This window comes from Doryrhamphus excisus, chromosome 17 (genome assembly GCF_030265055.1).
Source record: "Doryrhamphus excisus isolate RoL2022-K1 chromosome 17, RoL_Dexc_1.0, whole genome shotgun sequence".
Lineage (NCBI taxonomy): Eukaryota > Metazoa > Chordata > Actinopteri > Syngnathiformes > Syngnathidae > Doryrhamphus > Doryrhamphus excisus.
In genome coordinates this window covers 5,299,959-5,318,220 of record NC_080482.1, presented here as the reverse complement: position 1 = coordinate 5,318,220, position 18,262 = coordinate 5,299,959, and the positions used below count along the sequence as shown (strand labels likewise).

General features: G+C 41.5%; 4 protein-coding genes across 4 annotated transcripts in view; 2 read left to right on the top strand and 2 right to left on the bottom strand.

The window, feature by feature from the left end:
• LOC131105111 (NIPA-like protein 2) overlaps nt 1-675 on the top strand; it is a 13,682-nt gene extending 13,007 nt beyond the window's left edge. The window contains exons 10-11 of the mRNA XM_058052882.1: nt 28-125; nt 256-675. Coding sequence (XP_057908865.1) covers nt 28-125; nt 256-362 — 205 coding nt within the window. The 3' untranslated portion in view covers nt 363-675. The remainder of the gene's footprint in view (nt 1-27; nt 126-255) is intronic.
• Nucleotides 662-8,075, bottom strand: pop1 (POP1 homolog, ribonuclease P/MRP subunit). Its single transcript, XM_058052872.1, has 16 exons — nt 7,922-8,075; nt 7,636-7,747; nt 7,303-7,440; nt 7,016-7,191; nt 6,664-6,924; nt 6,502-6,589; nt 6,260-6,438; nt 5,419-5,684; nt 5,250-5,343; nt 5,064-5,172; nt 4,878-4,997; nt 3,851-3,972; nt 3,585-3,776; nt 2,826-2,980; nt 2,394-2,615; nt 662-2,070 (listed from the first exon to the last, which is right to left on the bottom strand). The coding sequence occupies exons 2-16, from the start codon at nt 7,742-7,744 to the stop codon at nt 1,428-1,430; spliced, it is 2,874 nt and encodes a 957-aa protein (XP_057908855.1). The 5' UTR covers nt 7,745-7,747; nt 7,922-8,075; the 3' UTR covers nt 662-1,427.
• LOC131105113 (2-iminobutanoate/2-iminopropanoate deaminase-like) lies at nt 7,648-15,124 on the top strand. The gene is made up of 7 exons (XM_058052886.1): nt 7,648-7,691; nt 8,298-8,382; nt 8,706-8,811; nt 8,930-8,984; nt 9,204-9,272; nt 10,592-10,647; nt 10,740-15,124. The coding sequence occupies exons 2-7, from the start codon at nt 8,318-8,320 to the stop codon at nt 10,797-10,799; spliced, it is 411 nt and encodes a 136-aa protein (XP_057908869.1). The 5' UTR covers nt 7,648-7,691; nt 8,298-8,317; the 3' UTR covers nt 10,800-15,124.
• On the bottom strand, nt 11,005-18,262 carry LOC131105110 (cytadherence high molecular weight protein 1-like). Its single transcript, XM_058052881.1, has 3 exons — nt 18,121-18,262; nt 13,520-14,650; nt 11,005-12,011 (listed from the first exon to the last, which is right to left on the bottom strand). Exons 1-2 carry the CDS (start codon nt 18,206-18,208, stop codon nt 13,536-13,538), a joined length of 1,203 nt encoding a protein of 400 aa, XP_057908864.1. The 5' UTR covers nt 18,209-18,262; the 3' UTR covers nt 11,005-12,011; nt 13,520-13,535.

Sequence of the window (18,262 nt, the reverse complement as noted above, 5' to 3'; positions counted from 1 at the left end):
TACTAATGTGCATCTTTTTGTCTCTAGCTGCCTTCTGTCTTTCCTTGGAGTTTTCCTGATAGCCCGAAACAGACCAAAAGCAAAGCAACAAGATCGGAACTTTATTGCAATGGATACGGTCCCAAGTAAGTTCGGTATTATTTATTCATTTGACGAGTGAACACAAGGTGTTTGTGTTAGACATGGTCCACTGTGATGGACCGTGTAGAATTGGCATTACGCTAAAATAAATGAACTTTCCTCGCTTATTCACAGGGAGGAGACAAACAGACAAAGTGCAGCCTGAGGCGAAAACTCAGACATATGGATCGCTGGCAGCCAAGCTCATGTGTAACAGAGCTGGCCAAACAGACGAGTCTTAGGACCAGACCCATCTGTGGGGACTTTGGGGAAGTATGTGAACACATGGCCTGGACTGGACTGGGCCAGAAGTGAGAGAAAAATGGGCGGTGTGGCCACTTATATCGGACACTAGTGACACACTCCTCTGTGGTGTTTTGTTTTTTTTTTTAATTGGAGTGGAGATTTTAAGAAACAACGGTCAAAATACGAACTGAACGGTTCAATGTGTGACGACTTGTATGTTAAAGAAAAATGTACAAATCTGATCCTTTTATGTCTGCATATAAATAAAAAAAGTACTTCTGCCCCCCCGACGGTGAGGGATGAATGGAATCATCATGCTCGTGGTTGAGGTGGATTATTTAAAAGCCCTTCTACATATGCAATAGTGTATGTACATCGCACTTCACCTCATATAAACCACAAAGCGGCATCTAAACTTAGGGGTTGCCAAGCAACCAAACTTACCTACCACCCACACATTAAGGAACTCAAGATTCAATGTTAAAGTGTTGAGTTCAGTGCCTGATCTTAAACTGCCTGTGTTGTTTAATTTGGCGTTTAGAGGCGAGAGCTTGGTGAAGGTGATGGTAATCATCTTACTCTCTTACTCAACTTTTAATACCCTCAAGTCAAAAAAAATGTTATCTGAAATGGATCCAATTCAATCAAACTCTGTGACAGTCTGGATGCAGATGCATTTGAAATCCATTTATTTCATAAAAATAATAGTTTGGAGTTACATGGCGTTTTTCAAGATACTCAAAAGACACTGAATACATCCAAAGAAAGCAATTTCAGGTTGGGCTCAATTCTCGAGTGTCTAACAAATGTAAGTCCCCCCGCTCAAAATTAATTTAATTTTATGTTCCAGGGTTTCTGTACAAAGAAAGCATATTAGGGCCTGGTATTGTGTTGATTTATTTGATATTGGTGCCAAAATTGCTGCTTTTGAATCAGTTTAATTTCAAACCGTTTCTATCACTTTCAAGCATTGATGAAGTATTTTCCCACTAAAATGCGGCACCTGCTTCATACCATCCCTTAGCATGCAACAACAAAAAAAGTTCTCTTCTGCATGAACTTCAAACCTCTATGTTGATTTTGGCAAAACGATAGTGGAGAGACGTCGGGTTGCGAAGCAGCACAATTCCCCTGTGTTCCGGCGGCTGACTGACGAGGGTGTGAATGAGACCGGTGACGCTCACAAAACCCAGAGCCTCCCCACAGCCTGCCGACAGCGAGAAGTCGGCCTGAGTGACCCAGCCGAGAGTCACTCGGGAGCAGTGAGACGTGACGCTCGGCAGGGGATTTGGCCACACTCCCAACACAAAATCAGAGTCTTTATCAGAAGGAACGTGTTTACCCTCGGTCGTATCAGTAGACTGACGCTGTACAAGAGTTTTCTTGCTTCCCTTTTTGCTACGTTTGATTGTATTTTTCAAGGTGTCCCGGTGGAGGGGCTCCTGAGGCCCACTGCTGCCTGGCCCTTTGTTCAGCAGCTTCAGGTCCTCCACTGTGGGCACACAGACCATGGCGTGGAGGTCTGGTTTGCCCTTCAATAACAGTGACAGGCGTACCCAAACCAGATTCATCTTGTGACTTGTTAGGAAAGCCACCCTGGCCGCATGGTTTAGAGGCAGCATTTCCCTGACATGGTATAACCTCTGACCTTTAGAAGAAGTGGGTCTGCACCAACTGGAGAGCAGCCTCAATGACTTTATGTTTCTACAAAACAAAGTCATGTGATTACTGGTAAAAGTCAGGCGTAGTGATCTAGATCTAGGCAGTAAAACCCGAGTCAGATGATACATTTTGGGAAGCTTTTGTAGGATCGTCTTTGCTGGGTTATCGCTATTATCTCTAATGTGGTCTGTCAGACTTTTTTATGCATCATTCCGATAAAAGAGACACACACACCAATCATTAAGCAGGCCTTGGAGCACTGTTTTTGTCGAGGTACTTTCATAGCAATATAAGGATAAGTTGACTATTGTGTAAGCTAATAATTCTCCACAGGGGACTGTGGAAACGTTTGTGGGTAAACATACCTGAGAACTGTGAAGTGCGTCGCAGGCTTTGCCACAGCAGCGTCTTGATGTGATGTCATCGCCGACTGCATCACCGATGTGCTTTCAGTCCGAGTGTCTCCTTGTCTCTCCGCCGCCTCACTTCCAGTAAGATCCCACTCCTCAGCCAGCTGTTGCCAAGGGCAACAGAACGGAGCCAGGCAGCCATGTTTAATGTAATTGGTTCTTTTGGCAGGCGGGCATCTAGAGTGGAGGGCAAAAGGTCAAACTCTTTCGAAACCATCGGGGCAGTGATGCTTATATATATGAGACAAACCGAGTACTGAGCAGCTTTATTAACAGCTTATCTGCATGAGGGAACAATACTAAAATGAAGAATACTTTCACTTCAAAGCTATTGGCCATCAAAAAATAAATAAATAAAAGCTACAGCTATTTTAGTATTTAACTGACCTTTTAAACTTTTCAAGCAGCACCGACTCCTGCTCGTCTTGAAATCGAGCTCCTGCAGGGCAGTCTGGGTAGTCATGAGGGAAGTGGGGAGCACCTTTATTCTGAGAGTGTGTCAGACTCATTTTTAGTCCACCAATGCGAACACCTCGGTACACCTGGCAGGATGACAGAGTAATGAGTAAACACCGGATCAACCTCGGGGGGTGGGGGGGGTTCAATCTTGTCGATTTCAAGGTTGACTACACGGCGGCCGACGGTGTTCACACACATTTTTCTAGACGTACTCTGGCTTCTTTCCACCTTCCAAAAACATGCATGTGATGCTAACTGCTAAATTATCCAATAGGTGTGAATGTGAGTGTGGATGTTTGTTTGCTGATATCTGCTCCGTTATTGGCTCAGTCCGTGGTTTTCCCAAAGTCAGCTTGGATAGGGCTCCAGCTCACCGGTAACACAAAAAATTGAAACAAAAAATTGAAACAAATGATAGAAGGGTGAGTTTACTAGGGCTTGCTGAAACTAAACATATAAGCCACATCGCAAATAAGACTCAAGCTTCTCTGAGGCTGCGTCTATGTGTGTCACGTGCACAATCAGTTTCGGGTCTTTAATAATCAATTTGAACTATTCTTCTACTAGGGTGGCCTGACAATATAACATAAATCTTCAATGTTTTGTTTATTAAACAAAATTTAATTTAAAAACAGATAAAGCTAACAAACAGTATACTAATGGAGGAAGGCGGTCCATGGTACCCACCAGTGGGATCCAGAAAGCCATGCCCCAGCCTTTCGGAAGCAGCACGTCCCATCCAGCGCCCCAGGAGTTCATCTCATGTCCCACCTGCTTGCCAGGCTGGTGCACCAGCAGGATGGGGATTCGACCCTGCAGTGGAGTGGGAGTAAGCCTGGAACCCGGTACGAGGACGTCACTTCTCATGCGGTTCAGCTCCTGTTAAGATGTAAAGTCTTTGGGTAGTGCAGGTCATTTATGCACTCAGTTTTGGAACTCAGATTTTCTGATACCTGTTCTGAAATTTTATTATCAGTGACATTGTTGCGCACAGACTGTTCCCACAAGTAACTCTGACAACAGTGTTCTGGCACGCCACGCAAGGACAGTTCTTTTATCTTCTCCTCATTCACCCCTGGAAGAAATTACACACCACACAGAGTATGCACATCAGCATCATTAGCACATCTTTTAGCTTCCATTTTACCGCTGACCACAAACAATGCGCTCAAGTGTGAACCATGGTTAGTGTTTAAAGAAAAGGGACTTCTGTCTTACTAAAGGAGCATGTACGTATATGTATGCATATACAGTTTATAAATATACTGTATATGCACGCAATAAAACTACCTTACCTACAGAAGACAAGAAGTCTCTCCTTCATTCATCCTTCGTACACATAAAAAGCAGATTACTGATGAATGAAATCACTTTTTTAATTTAATGCTTGATATGAGCTGATTTTCATCATCCTTCATCTATCATTTTCAATGCCACTTATCCTCACTAGGGTTGCGGGTCTGCTGGAGCCTATCCCAGCAGTCTTTGGCGGAGAGGCGAGTTACACAGTTACAGTTCTTCCGTATTATCCATTCATTTTTAAAATAATTTGTTCAGGGTCACAAGGAAGCTGGAGCCTATCCCAGTGATAACTCTTCCTAAATCTCTAAAAAGGCAGCGAATAAGCTGTTGTCTGTCCCAAATGCTGTTTTTTAGAGTACAGGGTCCTGCCAGGATTCGAACCTGGAGCATCTGTATTGCTGAGCAGAGGCCCCCCAGGAGCACAGGACCAGATGCGTACTCTGTGAAACAGCCTCAGGGCATGGAACAGCAGACTTATTCTGACCTGCTTATTATAAAGCACATTTGTGTTTTAATGCAGGTGGACTCATTAAACCTGAACTAAATAAGACCTTGATAGAAAAGATGGTCTCAAATGTGAAGATTGGATCGTATGTGCACAAAGAATGGCACGTATGTACAGTAAACCACAATTAGCAGCCCATCTTTGCACTGCTTCGGTGTTCAGACAGATATTACCTTGTGCTTCCTTCACACACGGCAACGCTTTAACCCTCTTTGTTGGCATCGCCAGCCTGGGGTCATCAACTGTCAGCCCCAGCACTGTGCCTGGGGGCAGCTCTGTAGTCGAGTAGATGTCTATATGAAGTACAAAACAGTCATTAGATTGCTGATTAAAAACAAACAAAAAAGGAAAGAGTAAACCTTTTAGTGTGAGAAAGACATCAGTTTGTTGCTGATGCAGAAGCATCTTGCTCTTATCCTTGCAGTGGTCAGGCCACCAGAGGCATGAAGGCTGGGATTTGCTCAATTCCTGATTAACAAAAAAAAAGTTTGTTAGTATATTTAAATTAAATGATTGCTTTTCATTCTAGTAAAAGTAATTCTTACATCACAATCTGTAGCAGCTTCCAAAGTATCGGTGAGCACAGAATGAGAATGAGGTCCAATCAGTCGATATCGTACAATCTCCATAGTGAGATCACTGCAAAAAATATTCATAAACAATGTTTATTTTTCTGTCATTAAGAAATAAAATCAAGAAATAAACTACACAAACTTTATCACTATTCCAGTAGAACTGGATTTCCAAGTAACAGGGGTGTTGGGTGGTCTGGTTCCGTCACCAAGGATCTTTTTAGCAGGAGGTCCACTCCTATCCTGACGACTTCGCTTTCTTTTAGTTCCAGGTACATGTTGGATTTCTGGGTTTTTTCCAGCTTCGATGGGGGGGACAACATCTGTATCCGTCTCTTGCAGCAAAGGCGGCGGCGGAATCACAGCCTCATTACACTGGCACACACTTTGCAACTCGGGCAGGATGTCCTGAAATCAGCAGTGTAAAAATTCAACACTCCTGAATAGTTTAAAAAAAATACTTTACTAATCAATATTTTAATTAATTGCAAGAGGAGGTTCTAAGTAGAACTTCAAAATGCATAAAGTAGTAATGGAGAAATCAAATGAATTCATCCTCCGTCTCAGGGTCAGTGACTTTTTGGGGGGTCTACGACTTGACTTTTTTGTTCCATAACCTTCATGATCATTTAAGAAGTTTAAAAAGACTGTGCAGCAATGGTGCTTTGCAAGAAGCCTTGCTAATGCAGCGCAACAATCTGACCGTGTTGAAAGCGAGACACCTTTTGCCTTTGCCAAAAGACATCATGACAGTGTGAATACCTGACAGAACACGACATTGAATCCACATTTTTGCCAATATTTTAGCTTTTAAAGGCTGTGGTCTTAAACTGTTGATAAGCTAACAGACACCCCTTTTCACAATAAATTGCTTACTCGAAATATATTGTGTCTCAATCTCATTTCTTTTTGCATTTTGAAGCTCTACCTAGAACTTCCTTAAATGTTTGTTCCAAATAATTGGTGAAGAAAAACAACCGTACCGTTTTAAGAGTGGGATGAGCCCAGATCCACAGCTGCCTATGAGTTGAGCCCTGTTCACGGGTTCTCCACAAGAATGTAACAGGGCCCAGGGGCTGTGAGGGGAACTGACCTGCCCGATACACCACCACGCTGCCCTGTCTTTGTCCTGACAGACACAATCGTTGAGCAAATGTCGGACCTGTAAAAATAAAAATGCATGTTACGACTCTGTAATTGTGTTTGAGGTATCACACATCCTTACCGGCCTCCTTGCTGGTCATGTGTGACAAACACTCCAGTAGTTTGTCTTCCTCTCCCTGGATCTCTATGCAGCAATAGTATGAAAGGTCCTGTGGCAGAAACACAAATAGTTATAGTCTATGTGACTAACCCATTAAACCTGACAGTATGTGAGGATCTGTACCTGCAGTAGACAATGGCTACTCATGGCTCGGTAGCAGGGGCGGTAGCATTTTAACGTTGGTCTATCTCCAAGGCAGTAGCCCCACTTTTTCACCATGTGGAAACGCTTGGCATGCCAGATGTGCGTCTCCAGCCAAACATTCTTTCTCTGCCGCCTATTGAACTCCAAAAGCAGATTTCCGTGACGGCGGCGAGCTTTGCGGCTCTTGGTTTTATTCTGCTCCTTCTTCCCTTTTGAGCTGGCCTGCAAGCACTTCTCTCGCTGTGGATAGGCAAAAGAAATACCAAAAATCAAAGTGACTCCCGAACCGCTTTAAAAAGCTTTAGAATAGAGGAACCACAAGGAACACTACCATTCTGTTGGCCATCTCTCTCAGCCTGCAAGGAAGGCGTTTGGTGTTGTGGCTCATTGCTCGTCTCCTCATGTGCCTCGGCAGGGCTCCAAATACATTACAGCTGCCGGTTGTCTTGGTAACAGCTTTTAGCATTGCACTTACTTCTGCTGCCCTCGCCTGAGCAAAGAGCCCAGCTATGGACAAGAATGACAGAGGAGTTTACAATTAAATGTAAACAATACCACATCTGACATGTCTTGTGTCTGCCTTAGTTTGGCAAATTACATTGGAGAGGCGTAGTTTACCAGTAATATGCTGCGGCATCTTGTCAGAATAGATTCCACCATCTTTCTGGTGTCCACGGACCCAACCACCCTGTTGGCGACTGCTCTTATTTCTTTCTGAAGGTGGATTTTTGCCAGAAGGTCCACCACCATCTCCACCTGAGGAACCATTGCATTGTGTTGACATCAGAGATGAGAGAGAACAATCCCATTCATTTGTCCCAGTTTTGTTTTGGTGCCTTAATAGTTCATATGAATAAATAGCAGTGTATTGTGTTGTGTTGTGACTAGGCAAGTATAATAATGATTGTAATGACAGACCCCAAACTAATAGCGACAGTAAAGAGGAGTTACCGTTGGACTGTGTTCTTCCCCGCACATCCGCAGGCGACGAAGAATACTGTACGTTGGTGGGTTGGTTTCTCATTTTCTTCTGTCGCATTTTCACTTTAGCAGCAGACATTTTCTATGGAAGCAAAAGGTTGTATTCCCTAAATGACAGTTGTGCTCATTCCTGACCATACACCCAACTGGAAAACTATCACAGTCTTTTACCAAGCCATATTCCACACATACGCGAAGAATGGTGGGATTTTCAAACTACACAGGAATGAAATAACAATATATATCACACGCTCACCTCAATTATTGCCAAGAAATTCTGCTTGAAATGTAGTTTTGTCTTCTTTACACTTTACCGACTAGCGAGCTAGCATGTGAGACGCACAGCGCGTGCTGTATTGTAGTTTCTTCCGGGTATGTGGCGGTCATGGGAGTTGTAGTGTACCTGTGAAATACAGTTAATTCTTTTTCTTCTTCTGGTCAGTTGATTCGATTCATTCAGGATTTCATATTTTTAATTGTAGGGAAAATATACAAAGTAAGGATGTTTTCTAGACGGCAGTTTATGTTGCTGTAGCAGTCACGCTTAGTGACGTCATCATCCAGCGCGGCGTATCTGGGTCAAAACACATATGTTCTCTGCAAAACTTCTGTCATTTGCGTATTCTTGCTAGTTGCTGCACCGTTCTTTCAAATGGCTGCACTGATCAGGAGGATTATCAGCACAAAAAAAGCTCCTTCTGCCATCGGCCCGTACAGGTGAGAAAGTTTCAACAACTAATTGAAGAAAAATAAAAATATACCATACCACAATCATTTTGTATAAGGGTGCAAAGTGCAGGTAAATAAATAAGTGCAAGTAAATAATCAACCCAAAGCTATACTGCCGTCTATTCATCCTGATTTTGGATTAAACTTTCAACTAAATGTAATACAAATTTAACTCAGCATTATTAATATATGCACTCATAAGGCACAATATTTAATTAGTTCCTTTATAATAATAATAGTCATTTGCAAAGAAAAGATTGACATATTAATAATTGAATAATATCAGTTATTTCCTATTCTTCCTCCCACAGCCAGGCAGTCGTGGTGGACCGGACCATGTACATCTCAGGCCAGCTGGGGATGGACCCCACAAGTGGACAGTTGGTGAAAGGTGGCGTTCAGGACCAAACCAAACAGGTGACCACACCCGCAGTATGCAATTTTAGTTCATAAGAATTTATAATTACATCATCATACAGTACAAGTACAAGCCCACGATTTTAAACGTTAATACAAGGTGCTGTGATCTTCTCAGGCTCTTGTCAACATGGGTGCCATCCTTGGAGCTGCTGGGTGTGGTTATGAAAACGGTGAGGAGAAAGTACATGGTAGTAATATACACTCCCAAAATGGAATATTACTTGCTTTTTTTTTTAGTCACACATACACATATATATATATATATATATATATATATATATATATATATATATATATATATATATATATATATATATATATATATATATATATATATATATATATATATATATAGCAAATCTCCAACATTGTTATACTGTCTCCCGTAGTTGTCAAAACAACTGTTCTTCTCACTGACATGAAGGACTTCACCACAGTCAATGATGTTTACAAGCAATGTAAGTACTATTCATGGACTTTGCAATAATCTGCATTGAGCTTTGTTGTGCTACGGGAGTGCAGACATCCACTGTGGAGCCACTTCCACTGCAGGCCACTTTTATTGACAATACAGGAAATGCCAAAATAAAACTTCCAGTGGAAATAATTTTTTCCCCAAAATGTGCAAATACGCCTTCTGTGAATGATTTCATGAGTCAATTTATTTATTAGATTTTCATTAATGAAGGCTTTATTTATTTGTAACCATTTAAAACAAATTGTTGTATTTACCCTTTATGTATTTCATGAAAATCTGCCACTTATTAACCTTACAGGGGTGAAATATGGTTATTTCCTGTCCTGACTGTGGAGTCTACTCCGGTATTGACTTCATAGTGGACCTCTGCAGCCTGAGGCCTTCAGCTCATTTGCTTTCTTACCTTGCTGAAGTGGTGCAAGTGTGATGGGAGCAACCACTTGAGGGCGGTGTGTCTCTATGTGGAAAAGCTTCTTAACAGTTTAGAAAAAAGTGTTTTTGTTTTAATAAAACTGCCTTTTTGAAATAGCAAAAGAGCCTATTTTCACAGTAATTTAGTTGTGTTTTATATGAAAATGATCAAGAGAAAAACTGTTAGATAAGAACTTCATTGAATAATATTAATTTACATGTTATAACAAGTAAATATTAAAGGGGACCTATTATGCTTTTACACTTTTCTGACCTGCCTTAAAAGCAGTTCTGGATGGCTCAGCATGCTGTGCTTTATAGATTTTATTTTTTTAACACCGAGTTCTACTGACATTTTTGATTGCTTGCACTCAGTAAACACAGACCTATGTGTACAGAAGTCCTCGGGAGCGCTTGGAAGTGTGATCAAACACAGCAGAGTGTGCTCTACGGGAGGAGGGCTGGGGTGGAGTACACGTTTAAACGTTTGGGCGGTAGGCAGAAAAATCAAGAAAAAACTACTGGAAGAGGCGCAGATTCTGGAAGATCAAGAAAGCTGCTTGTCCCGAAAGTCCTGAAAAATAGTATAATAGGTCCCCTTTAAAAAAAAAAAAAAATCCTAGCAACTCTGTGGACCTTAATCCCATAAGAAATCTGTGGAGGCGAAACTTTGAGTTGCTAAGCAACAGCTTCCAACAATGGTTTCTGCAAGTCATACATTGCTTGGTGATCAAATACCTATTTTGCTCAATGAATGATATTTCTTTTCTATTGTTGATGATATCGTGCCTCTCTTTGTTAAAGTAAGCCCGCCATAAAAATGGTGAACTGTTATCATATTTTCTACAAAGTTAGCAGAGCATCAACTGATATATTTCCTGTATATAGTCTTCAGCACCAACTTCCCAGCCAGAGCCGCCTACCAGGTTGCTGCTCTTCCCAGGGTGCGTATCGTATCAGGTCATTTTCTTGAGTTTCCACTGATGCTATCGCTGATAAAAAACTAAAGCATCCATCCTCTGTCTGTGTGCACTAGGGCGGACTGGTTGAAATTGAAGCCGTCGCTGTCTTAGGCCCTCTGATGGATGCGTCCTAAAAATGGGTCTATTCAACATTGTTGGGGAATTACTACATAATTGCAATAATAATATTATTCCAAATAATATATTACTCTTATAATATAATATAATACTCTTTGAATACACACACTAAGATTAGTGGGGGAAACTTTATTCCTTACACTTGGTGGAATCACATATAAATTTCATAGGAGGAATATTCTTTCATGCAGACCCCCCCCCCCCCAGCCTGAATCACATTATATGTTAGTTTTGTTAGATTGACATTAACTTATCCAGCGTACACAGGAAATGTGTTGATGAATAAGTCATTAATGAACAAATATTAAAGAACAAAACCGTGAGGAAAAGCATGGAACACACTGAAATTACCATGACTACCAATTGTAATAAAAACAAAGTATTCCGCCTTGAGACGAAAAAGACAAAATCTAGTCTGCGAATATTCATCATTCATCATTCATCAAGGTCAAATCAAATGTTGACTAGTTGGAAAGAAGACTCATATCAGGGGTTAAGCCTTACACCCCCTACACCCATGACAGACCTGGAAAAGACAATATCGGTGAAAAAGTGATGGACGAGGGCAACAGTAGAGGGATCATTCTCACCGTCTCAAAATAATACTTTTAACAAACTTTAAAGTGGCCAAGAGTGCAGAAGCTGAAGAAATCTATAGAACCATGGACATAAATCAACTAAGCATGGATCCAGAACCAAACGAGGATCAACTACTCTTGTACAACGACACGGTCGTTACCTCGAACCAGACCTGATAAAGCAAGGAACTCACAAATTGTCCCCTCAAAGTCGGAAATAGCTTTAACCCCCAGATAGCCAACAATATTTTGACACCAAAAATGTTGTTTCACAAACATCCTTATTTAATTTTTAAAAGTAGGTTGATACTTGCTATGATTTTATAGTTGTTTACAAACTAAAAGGACTAACGGTGAGAAGCCACAGTGGGGAAAAAAAAAGTGTACAGACCATAAAAGTGGGGCCTGATCTTTCAGATTTTTTGGGGTATCAAATAGGAGGTGTTAGGAAAGTACCACAGCATCTTTGTGAAGCAGAACGTTGGATTGTTCACCCTTTAACAGGAAACATAAGCTGGGTTTAGACTGTTGTGAGACCACACCTATGCAGATCATACTGATTGTGTTATTATCCTGATGTATCCTCCTCCATCCATTTTGCGTGTTGCTTGGGTCTATTTTGAAGAATGCCTGGAAGATTAACAAAAAAAAACAGTCAGAGAATGGTTGCATATTTATCTTTCCACATTTTGTATTCGGTATTCTAGTACATGATATAATATCTAGTACAAGATATTAAGGCATTGACACAATGATGTGTTTCACTCACTTGCTGCTCCCATATTATTTGTAATATTTTAATGGTACTGAAAAACAATTAAAAGTATTGTCTAGTTTAAATAATATCACCAATAAATGGAGGAGTGGTTAGCTTGCAGGCCTCACAGCTCGGAGACCCGAGTTCAATTCCACCCTCGGCCATCTCTGTGTGGAGTTTGCATGTTCTCCCCGTGCATGCATGGGATTTTTCTGGGTACTCCGGTTTCCTCCCACATTCCAAAAACATGCTAGGTTAATTGGCGACTCCAAATTGTCCATAGGTATGAATGTGAGTGTGAATGGTTGTTTGTCTATATGTGCCCTGTGATTGGCTGGTGACCAGTCCAGGGTGTACCCCGCCTTTCACCTGAAGACAGTATGGTTTATAACATTAATAGAGACCTCTAAACAATAAATAACATATAGGGTTCGAATTTCGTAGACTAGGCGCAGCCGCGGCGCACCTGCCCTATAGAGCGACCACGGTTGGCATCATACTTTCAGCTGCCGTCAGGTTGAGGTCCCACGGTGTGAAAAACCTGCTTGTGAGGCTTTTGGTGACGTGTCTGCACTGTGCGCCTCTCGGACAATTTACCACTGCGCATGGTGCGCTTTGCCTGCGCCAAGAATAGACCGGGTCGGAGCTGGCGAGCTTTGCGGTCACCTATGGTGCGCTGTTTTGTCATGAAATTGTCAGCTGAAAATGTGGACACCTCTCATGGTGCGCCGCCACGAGCATTAAAATTAAATCACAAATCAAAATAAAATTTTGCACTTTTACAATCACGTACAAACAAATCAATTTTAATGTCAGTCAGCAATATCCTATTCCATCTGCATGATGACTGGAATGTAGTTAGTCTTGTACAGCATTTGTCTTATGTAAGGTGAAGCGTGCTTATGTATTAAGCGTGCTTATGTGCGTGAGTGTGGGTGTGAAGCCGTCCACACACGAACAATGTCTCTCGTCTCCTCCAAACAATGGAGTTCAGACCTGGGAATTTACCAAGACGGTGGAAGAATTCAGCGTGTTTTTGGTTTCTAGCCAACAACGTGTTTGATCTCTGCATGGTTGGGTAGAATGTCAATATTCTCCATGACGACTTGAGAGATTAGCGTCTTTTAGCATTAATTGTTTACAGGATGGTAAACAAGATCTTATCAGCTGTGTGGACATGCTCAGATTAGTCTGAACTTTCAGTCCGTGATCATGTCTTACTGCTTCTCCTAAAATCAGGATGTCTGGACATGTTTGGTATGTAATTATAATGTGTTAAATTAAGCATCGTCTATTAGTAGTTTTACTCCTCAAGGCCTCCAATGAAAGGACTTCCTGTTTGTCTGAGCTAATTAAAGAAGAAGAACGATGTGTCATGTACCTTCTGACAAGGGTTCCTAGATCTGACCAGCAGAAACTGGTGTCAGAGTTGCTTCGGTGTCTGTTCGTGTGGGTTCAGTAGCAGGAACTTCTACGTCACCGTCACTTTCTGCTGAACATGGAGCTGTCTCAGATGTTGGTTGAGCTTCTGAAGGCAACAGTGAAGACACCAGGTCCTTCAAGTCAGTTTTTTCAGATATTGAGGCAGGCTCCTGGGTAAATGTTGCTTGGGTGGGACAGGAAGTTTCTGAGGACATCATAAGAGCTTTGTTGTCCTCTTCAGTCCCAGGTTCTTGCTCGACTTGCGTATCATCTGTAACTTGAGATGAAGGAGGCATCTCTGGAATGGTCGCCACCGCGATCCGTGGATCTATTACAGCTTCCAAATCTTCACTGGGAGATGAGGATTCAGCTGTGGAATCTTCACTTGTTGTTGTTTCATTTGGTGCCACCTCGTGTGGAGCATGAGTTCCCATTTGTATTTCTGATGTGGGAACTTGTGGAGAACTGTCCGTAGGAGCCTCCAAAGAAAGAGGAATATCCGCAGGGACCTCGGCGACTGCCTCTTGCGTAACTTCTACCACTGGTTCTACAACAGGCTTGGCATCCTCATTTGGGGTCTCGGCAACTCCTGCAGCTCCTCCGTCAGCCTTCATTTCTTCTGCAGGAGGTACCTCAGACTCAATCACTTCAACAGGTTCTAGCGCAGAAACCTCCGTCTTCACAATTTCAGCATCAGCCCCAGCTTTTATCTCTCCATCATCTTCTAGAGCCTGCACTGTGGCAACATCTTCCATACCAAGAATCTCCCCTGAAGCCTCACAAAGGGGTTCGACGATCACACGTTCCTCATTACCAACATCTTCTACCATTAAACCAGCAGATGCAGAGTCAGTGGAGGCTTCTTCTTCTGCAGCAACTAAACCCGGCTCTTCAAAGTTGACCGCTTCTGGTTGTGGTTCAGAATGAGCCAAGAGATCTTCTCCGGAGCCCAGATCCTCCTGAGCCTCCATTACCACCAACACAGCCTTTAGTCCATCGTCAGCGTGCAGTTGAAGATCATCTGCCAAGGCACACACAGGCAACTGCGTCTGGTCCTCGATGGCGTCTGCAATGACGCCATTTTGAACGGCTGTCAACAGAGGGACAAGCAAAGACATGAAGATTTAGAACTGTGGACAATCGGGCATCCGAATAAAAACTTGAACCTGACTCAAGACAGATATGGACGTTCTGTGGTCAGAAGAATGACAATGGACATCATCTGTTGCTAACGAAAAATGTATCACAGGAAATATTACGGGAACAATAAGACTCAAAGAATGCAAAACAAATTGAGAAAATATGCTTTCATTTCCTCACTTTAAGGTCAGATTTATTAAAGTTAAGTCCTGGATGAAGAGGAAATGACGATGGCATCTGTTGGACACGCCCTAGCTTCACTCGCATTTTACTGACTTTACTGAAGACACGGCCTGCTTTTGGATAAAACTACAGTAGACGGACAAATAGTGTGGTAGTTCGATATTCATTCATTCATTCATTCATTTTCTACCGCTTATCCTCACAAGGGTCGCGGGGGTGTTGGAGCCTATCCCAGCTGTCTTCAGGCGAGAGGCGGGGTACACCCTGGACTGGTGGCCAGCCAATCACAGGGCACATATAGACAAACAACCATTCACACTCACATTCATACCTATGGACAATTTGGAGTCGCTAATTAACCTAGCATGTTTTTGGAATGTGGGAGGAAACCGGAGTACCCGGGGGGAATTGAACTCGGGTCTCCTAGCTGTGAGGCCTGCGCGCTAACCACTCGCTGTGCAGCCTCAATTGCTGATTATTTACTATTCATTCATTCATTCATTTTCTACCGCTTATTCTCACAAGGGTCGCGGGGGAGGGGGTGCTGGAGCCTATCTCAGCTGTCTTCAGGCAAGAGGCGGGGTACACCCTGGACTGGTCGCCAGCCAATCACAGGGCACATATAGACAAACAACCATTCATACTCACATTCATACCTATGGACAATTTGGAGTCGCTAATTAACCTAGCATGTTTTTGGAATGTGGGAGGAAACCAGAGTACCCGGAGAAAATGCACGGGGAGAACATGCAAACTCCACACGAGTGTGGAATTGAACTCGGGTCTCCGAGCTGTGAGGCCTGCATGCTAACCACTTCACCACCGTGCAGCCGATGTAAAAAAAACTTAATGGTAGAATGTGCTCAATGAGAGGCGTTCATTTGATTGGTTAAGATTACACTCCGCTGTGTTCCTCCTTCTCCTCCTACCGGTGGGAGGGACGGAGGTGTGGGTGCGCCAGACTGCGCTGCTCACAAAATTTGCAAGATGCACTGGCCACACCACCATTGGTCTACATATTTACAGCGTCATGTCTTGTTGTCCAAAAGTATCTTCTCTTCTTTCTTATTAACTATTTTGTCATAGTTTTTAATCAATGAGTGTTTGCTTTGATTACTTATTTTTGGTAAGTGGTAGCAAAAACGTTTTAAAGCAAATTAAATTAAACCTTCAAAGTAAATTTAAGCATCATATATACCGAAGATGACTAAATGCAAAACCAAATATTCAATATACAGTCAACCCAGATTAGCTATGATTGGGTTTTCGACACAAACTTTTGCCTCGGTTTTCATACATTTTTTGAAATCACAGACTTAAAACATGTGAATTATGTGGTGTTTTTAATACGATAATGCTCATAATTAATAATTAATCATAATAAATTAGCATTAATGCTCATAATATTTCATTCAAATATTCTGCTATTAAAGAGACCGCATGAAACTTGATAAAAATGTTGATATTGTATGTATCTGTTAATACATACAAATGTGTATAATTCTGTATTATCATTCTTCATTAATCATTATTAATTATCAAACTGTGATTAATCTGATTACAAATTTTAATCATTTTTTAATTATTGGGTGTCTGGATCAGATTGAGAGGATTGACATTATTTCCTATGGGAAAAATGAACATACGTTTATTATGAGATATTTTGAAACTTTTAATCATGTGACAACCACCTATTTGAGTTTTCAATGCATTTTTCAATAAGACCTTCGATTTTTCTCCCCTAAAGATATCCTCTGAATGTAAAACCCTTCCAACTGAGCCCCACGGAGCACATAGAGCAGAAAGATGATTGGCGATGACAAAGCATGAGAGTCTCAGCCTACATGGATGACTGGTGTGTCAACATGATGTGGTTGCCAAAGATGATAGCGATGGCAGTCAAAACAGCGACATGGCTTGTTGGGGGGAAAAAAAGGGGGTGGGACCCAGGCGAGGGATCTGAGGGAGGGCATGGATGACATACGATATCAGGCTCTATCGTACATGTATCTGGAGACGGTTTGTGCAAACCTGTTCCTAGCATGTACTGGACGGAAACATTTCCTTAAATTAGAAAAATGAAATCAAGAATGATTTATTGACCAACCCCAATGCATGTACCGTAAATTAATAAGTAGGATAACAACTCAAAATTTCAAACTACAGTGAAAGCATCATATTCAAACAAGAATCGGTGCACAAATTCCAAACCAAATTGTCATTTGTTGTTATTGGTTGTTGGTGTCAGCATTTGTGTGTGCATTGGCATCTCCGGCCCGGGCTGTGGGAACCAAGCTCAGGTCTGGGTGCGTGCCTGGAGAGCGACGAGGCGTACGGGCATGTTCAGTGGTCAAAGTGCGTTTGTGTGATGCGATGCACTGATGTGATAATGCAATTATTTTGTAGCAGATGGCCTTTATGAATTAATTTTCCAGCTAATAGGGCAAATATTAGTGCTGATCTAGATGCCCTAATATGCTAAACAGATTTGCTCTACCAGAGAAGTGGAAGATTCTCCTGTTACATAGTTTTTATTTGACTTTATTTAATGTTTCATTGACATTATCACCTCGTACTTCGGTACGGGACAAAAAAAAACCCCAAAAAAACAAACCTTAAACCATATTAGGAAAGCAGGAAGTGAACAAATTATTATTATGTCATTGTATGGTCATATCACCTCGTACTTCTGTACGTGACAAAAAATAAAAATAAAAATAAAAATAAAAATAAAAATAAAAATAAAAATAAAAATAAAAATAAAAATAAAAATAAAAATAAAAATAAAAATAAAAATAAAAATAAAAATAAAAATAAAAATAAAAATAAAAATAAAAATAAAAATAAATTAGGAAAGCAGGAAGTGAACAAATGTAACAGTTACTGATTGTAAAAGTACCAGATGGAGGGGTAGGATTTAATAAGCTTTGCTTCTTCCTACTCCTTTTGGACATGTGGAACTGTGAACTGATTATGTGATGCATTCAATTGTAATCTGATGCATGTTCAAATGAAATAAAACCATTACCATTACATTATTAAGACCCTAATGTCTTGCCCATGTCTGGGAGCGCCACCACCTCCCCACCCCAAGGAAAAATAAAAAATCACATATTACCCAGAGATTAGAAAAGGTCTATTTCCGAATCACGGAGATACCTATCTCCCTATTTTAACATGTACAGGTCATTGTGGAAGTAAAGTGAAGTCAAGTAAAGTAAAGTATTTCAAACTTACCCACACTATCGCCATTGCTCCCCTCAGGCTTTGTGCCTGGTCGTTTCTCTTGATCCACATTCTGTGTACTGGATGAGGAGCAGCCCATGTTTGCGGAATAAAACTTCACATAAAATGAATGAACAAGTAGTGGAGCAGATAC

Bases quoted from the DNA above. Each gene is read 5' to 3' on its own strand.
- LOC131105113 (XM_058052886.1), top strand. From the start codon at position 8,318: ATGGCTGCACTGATCAGGAGGATTATCAGCACAAAAAAAGCTCCTTCT. The intron at 8,812-8,929 runs GTGACCACACCC...TGATCTTCTCAG, and splicing joins TTCAGGACCAAACCAAACAG to GCTCTTGTCAACATGGGTGC. The intron at 9,273-10,591 runs GTAAGTACTATT...TCCTGTATATAG, and splicing joins CAATGATGTTTACAAGCAAT to TCTTCAGCACCAACTTCCCA.
- pop1 (XM_058052872.1), bottom strand. From the start codon at position 7,744: ATGTCTGCTGCTAAAGTGAAAATGCGACAGAAGAAAATGAGAAACCAA. The intron at 6,590-6,663 runs GTACAGATCCTC...TTTCTGCCACAG, and splicing joins GTAGCCATTGTCTACTGCAG to GACCTTTCATACTATTGCTG. The intron at 5,685-6,259 runs GTACGGTTGTTT...TGCTGATTTCAG, and splicing joins CTCATCCCACTCTTAAAACG to GACATCCTGCCCGAGTTGCA.
- LOC131105110 (XM_058052881.1), bottom strand. From the start codon at position 18,208: ATGGGCTGCTCCTCATCCAGTACACAGAATGTGGATCAAGAGAAACGA. The intron at 14,651-18,120 runs GTAAGTTTGAAA...CTCTGTTGACAG, and splicing joins GAGCAATGGCGATAGTGTGG to CCGTTCAAAATGGCGTCATT.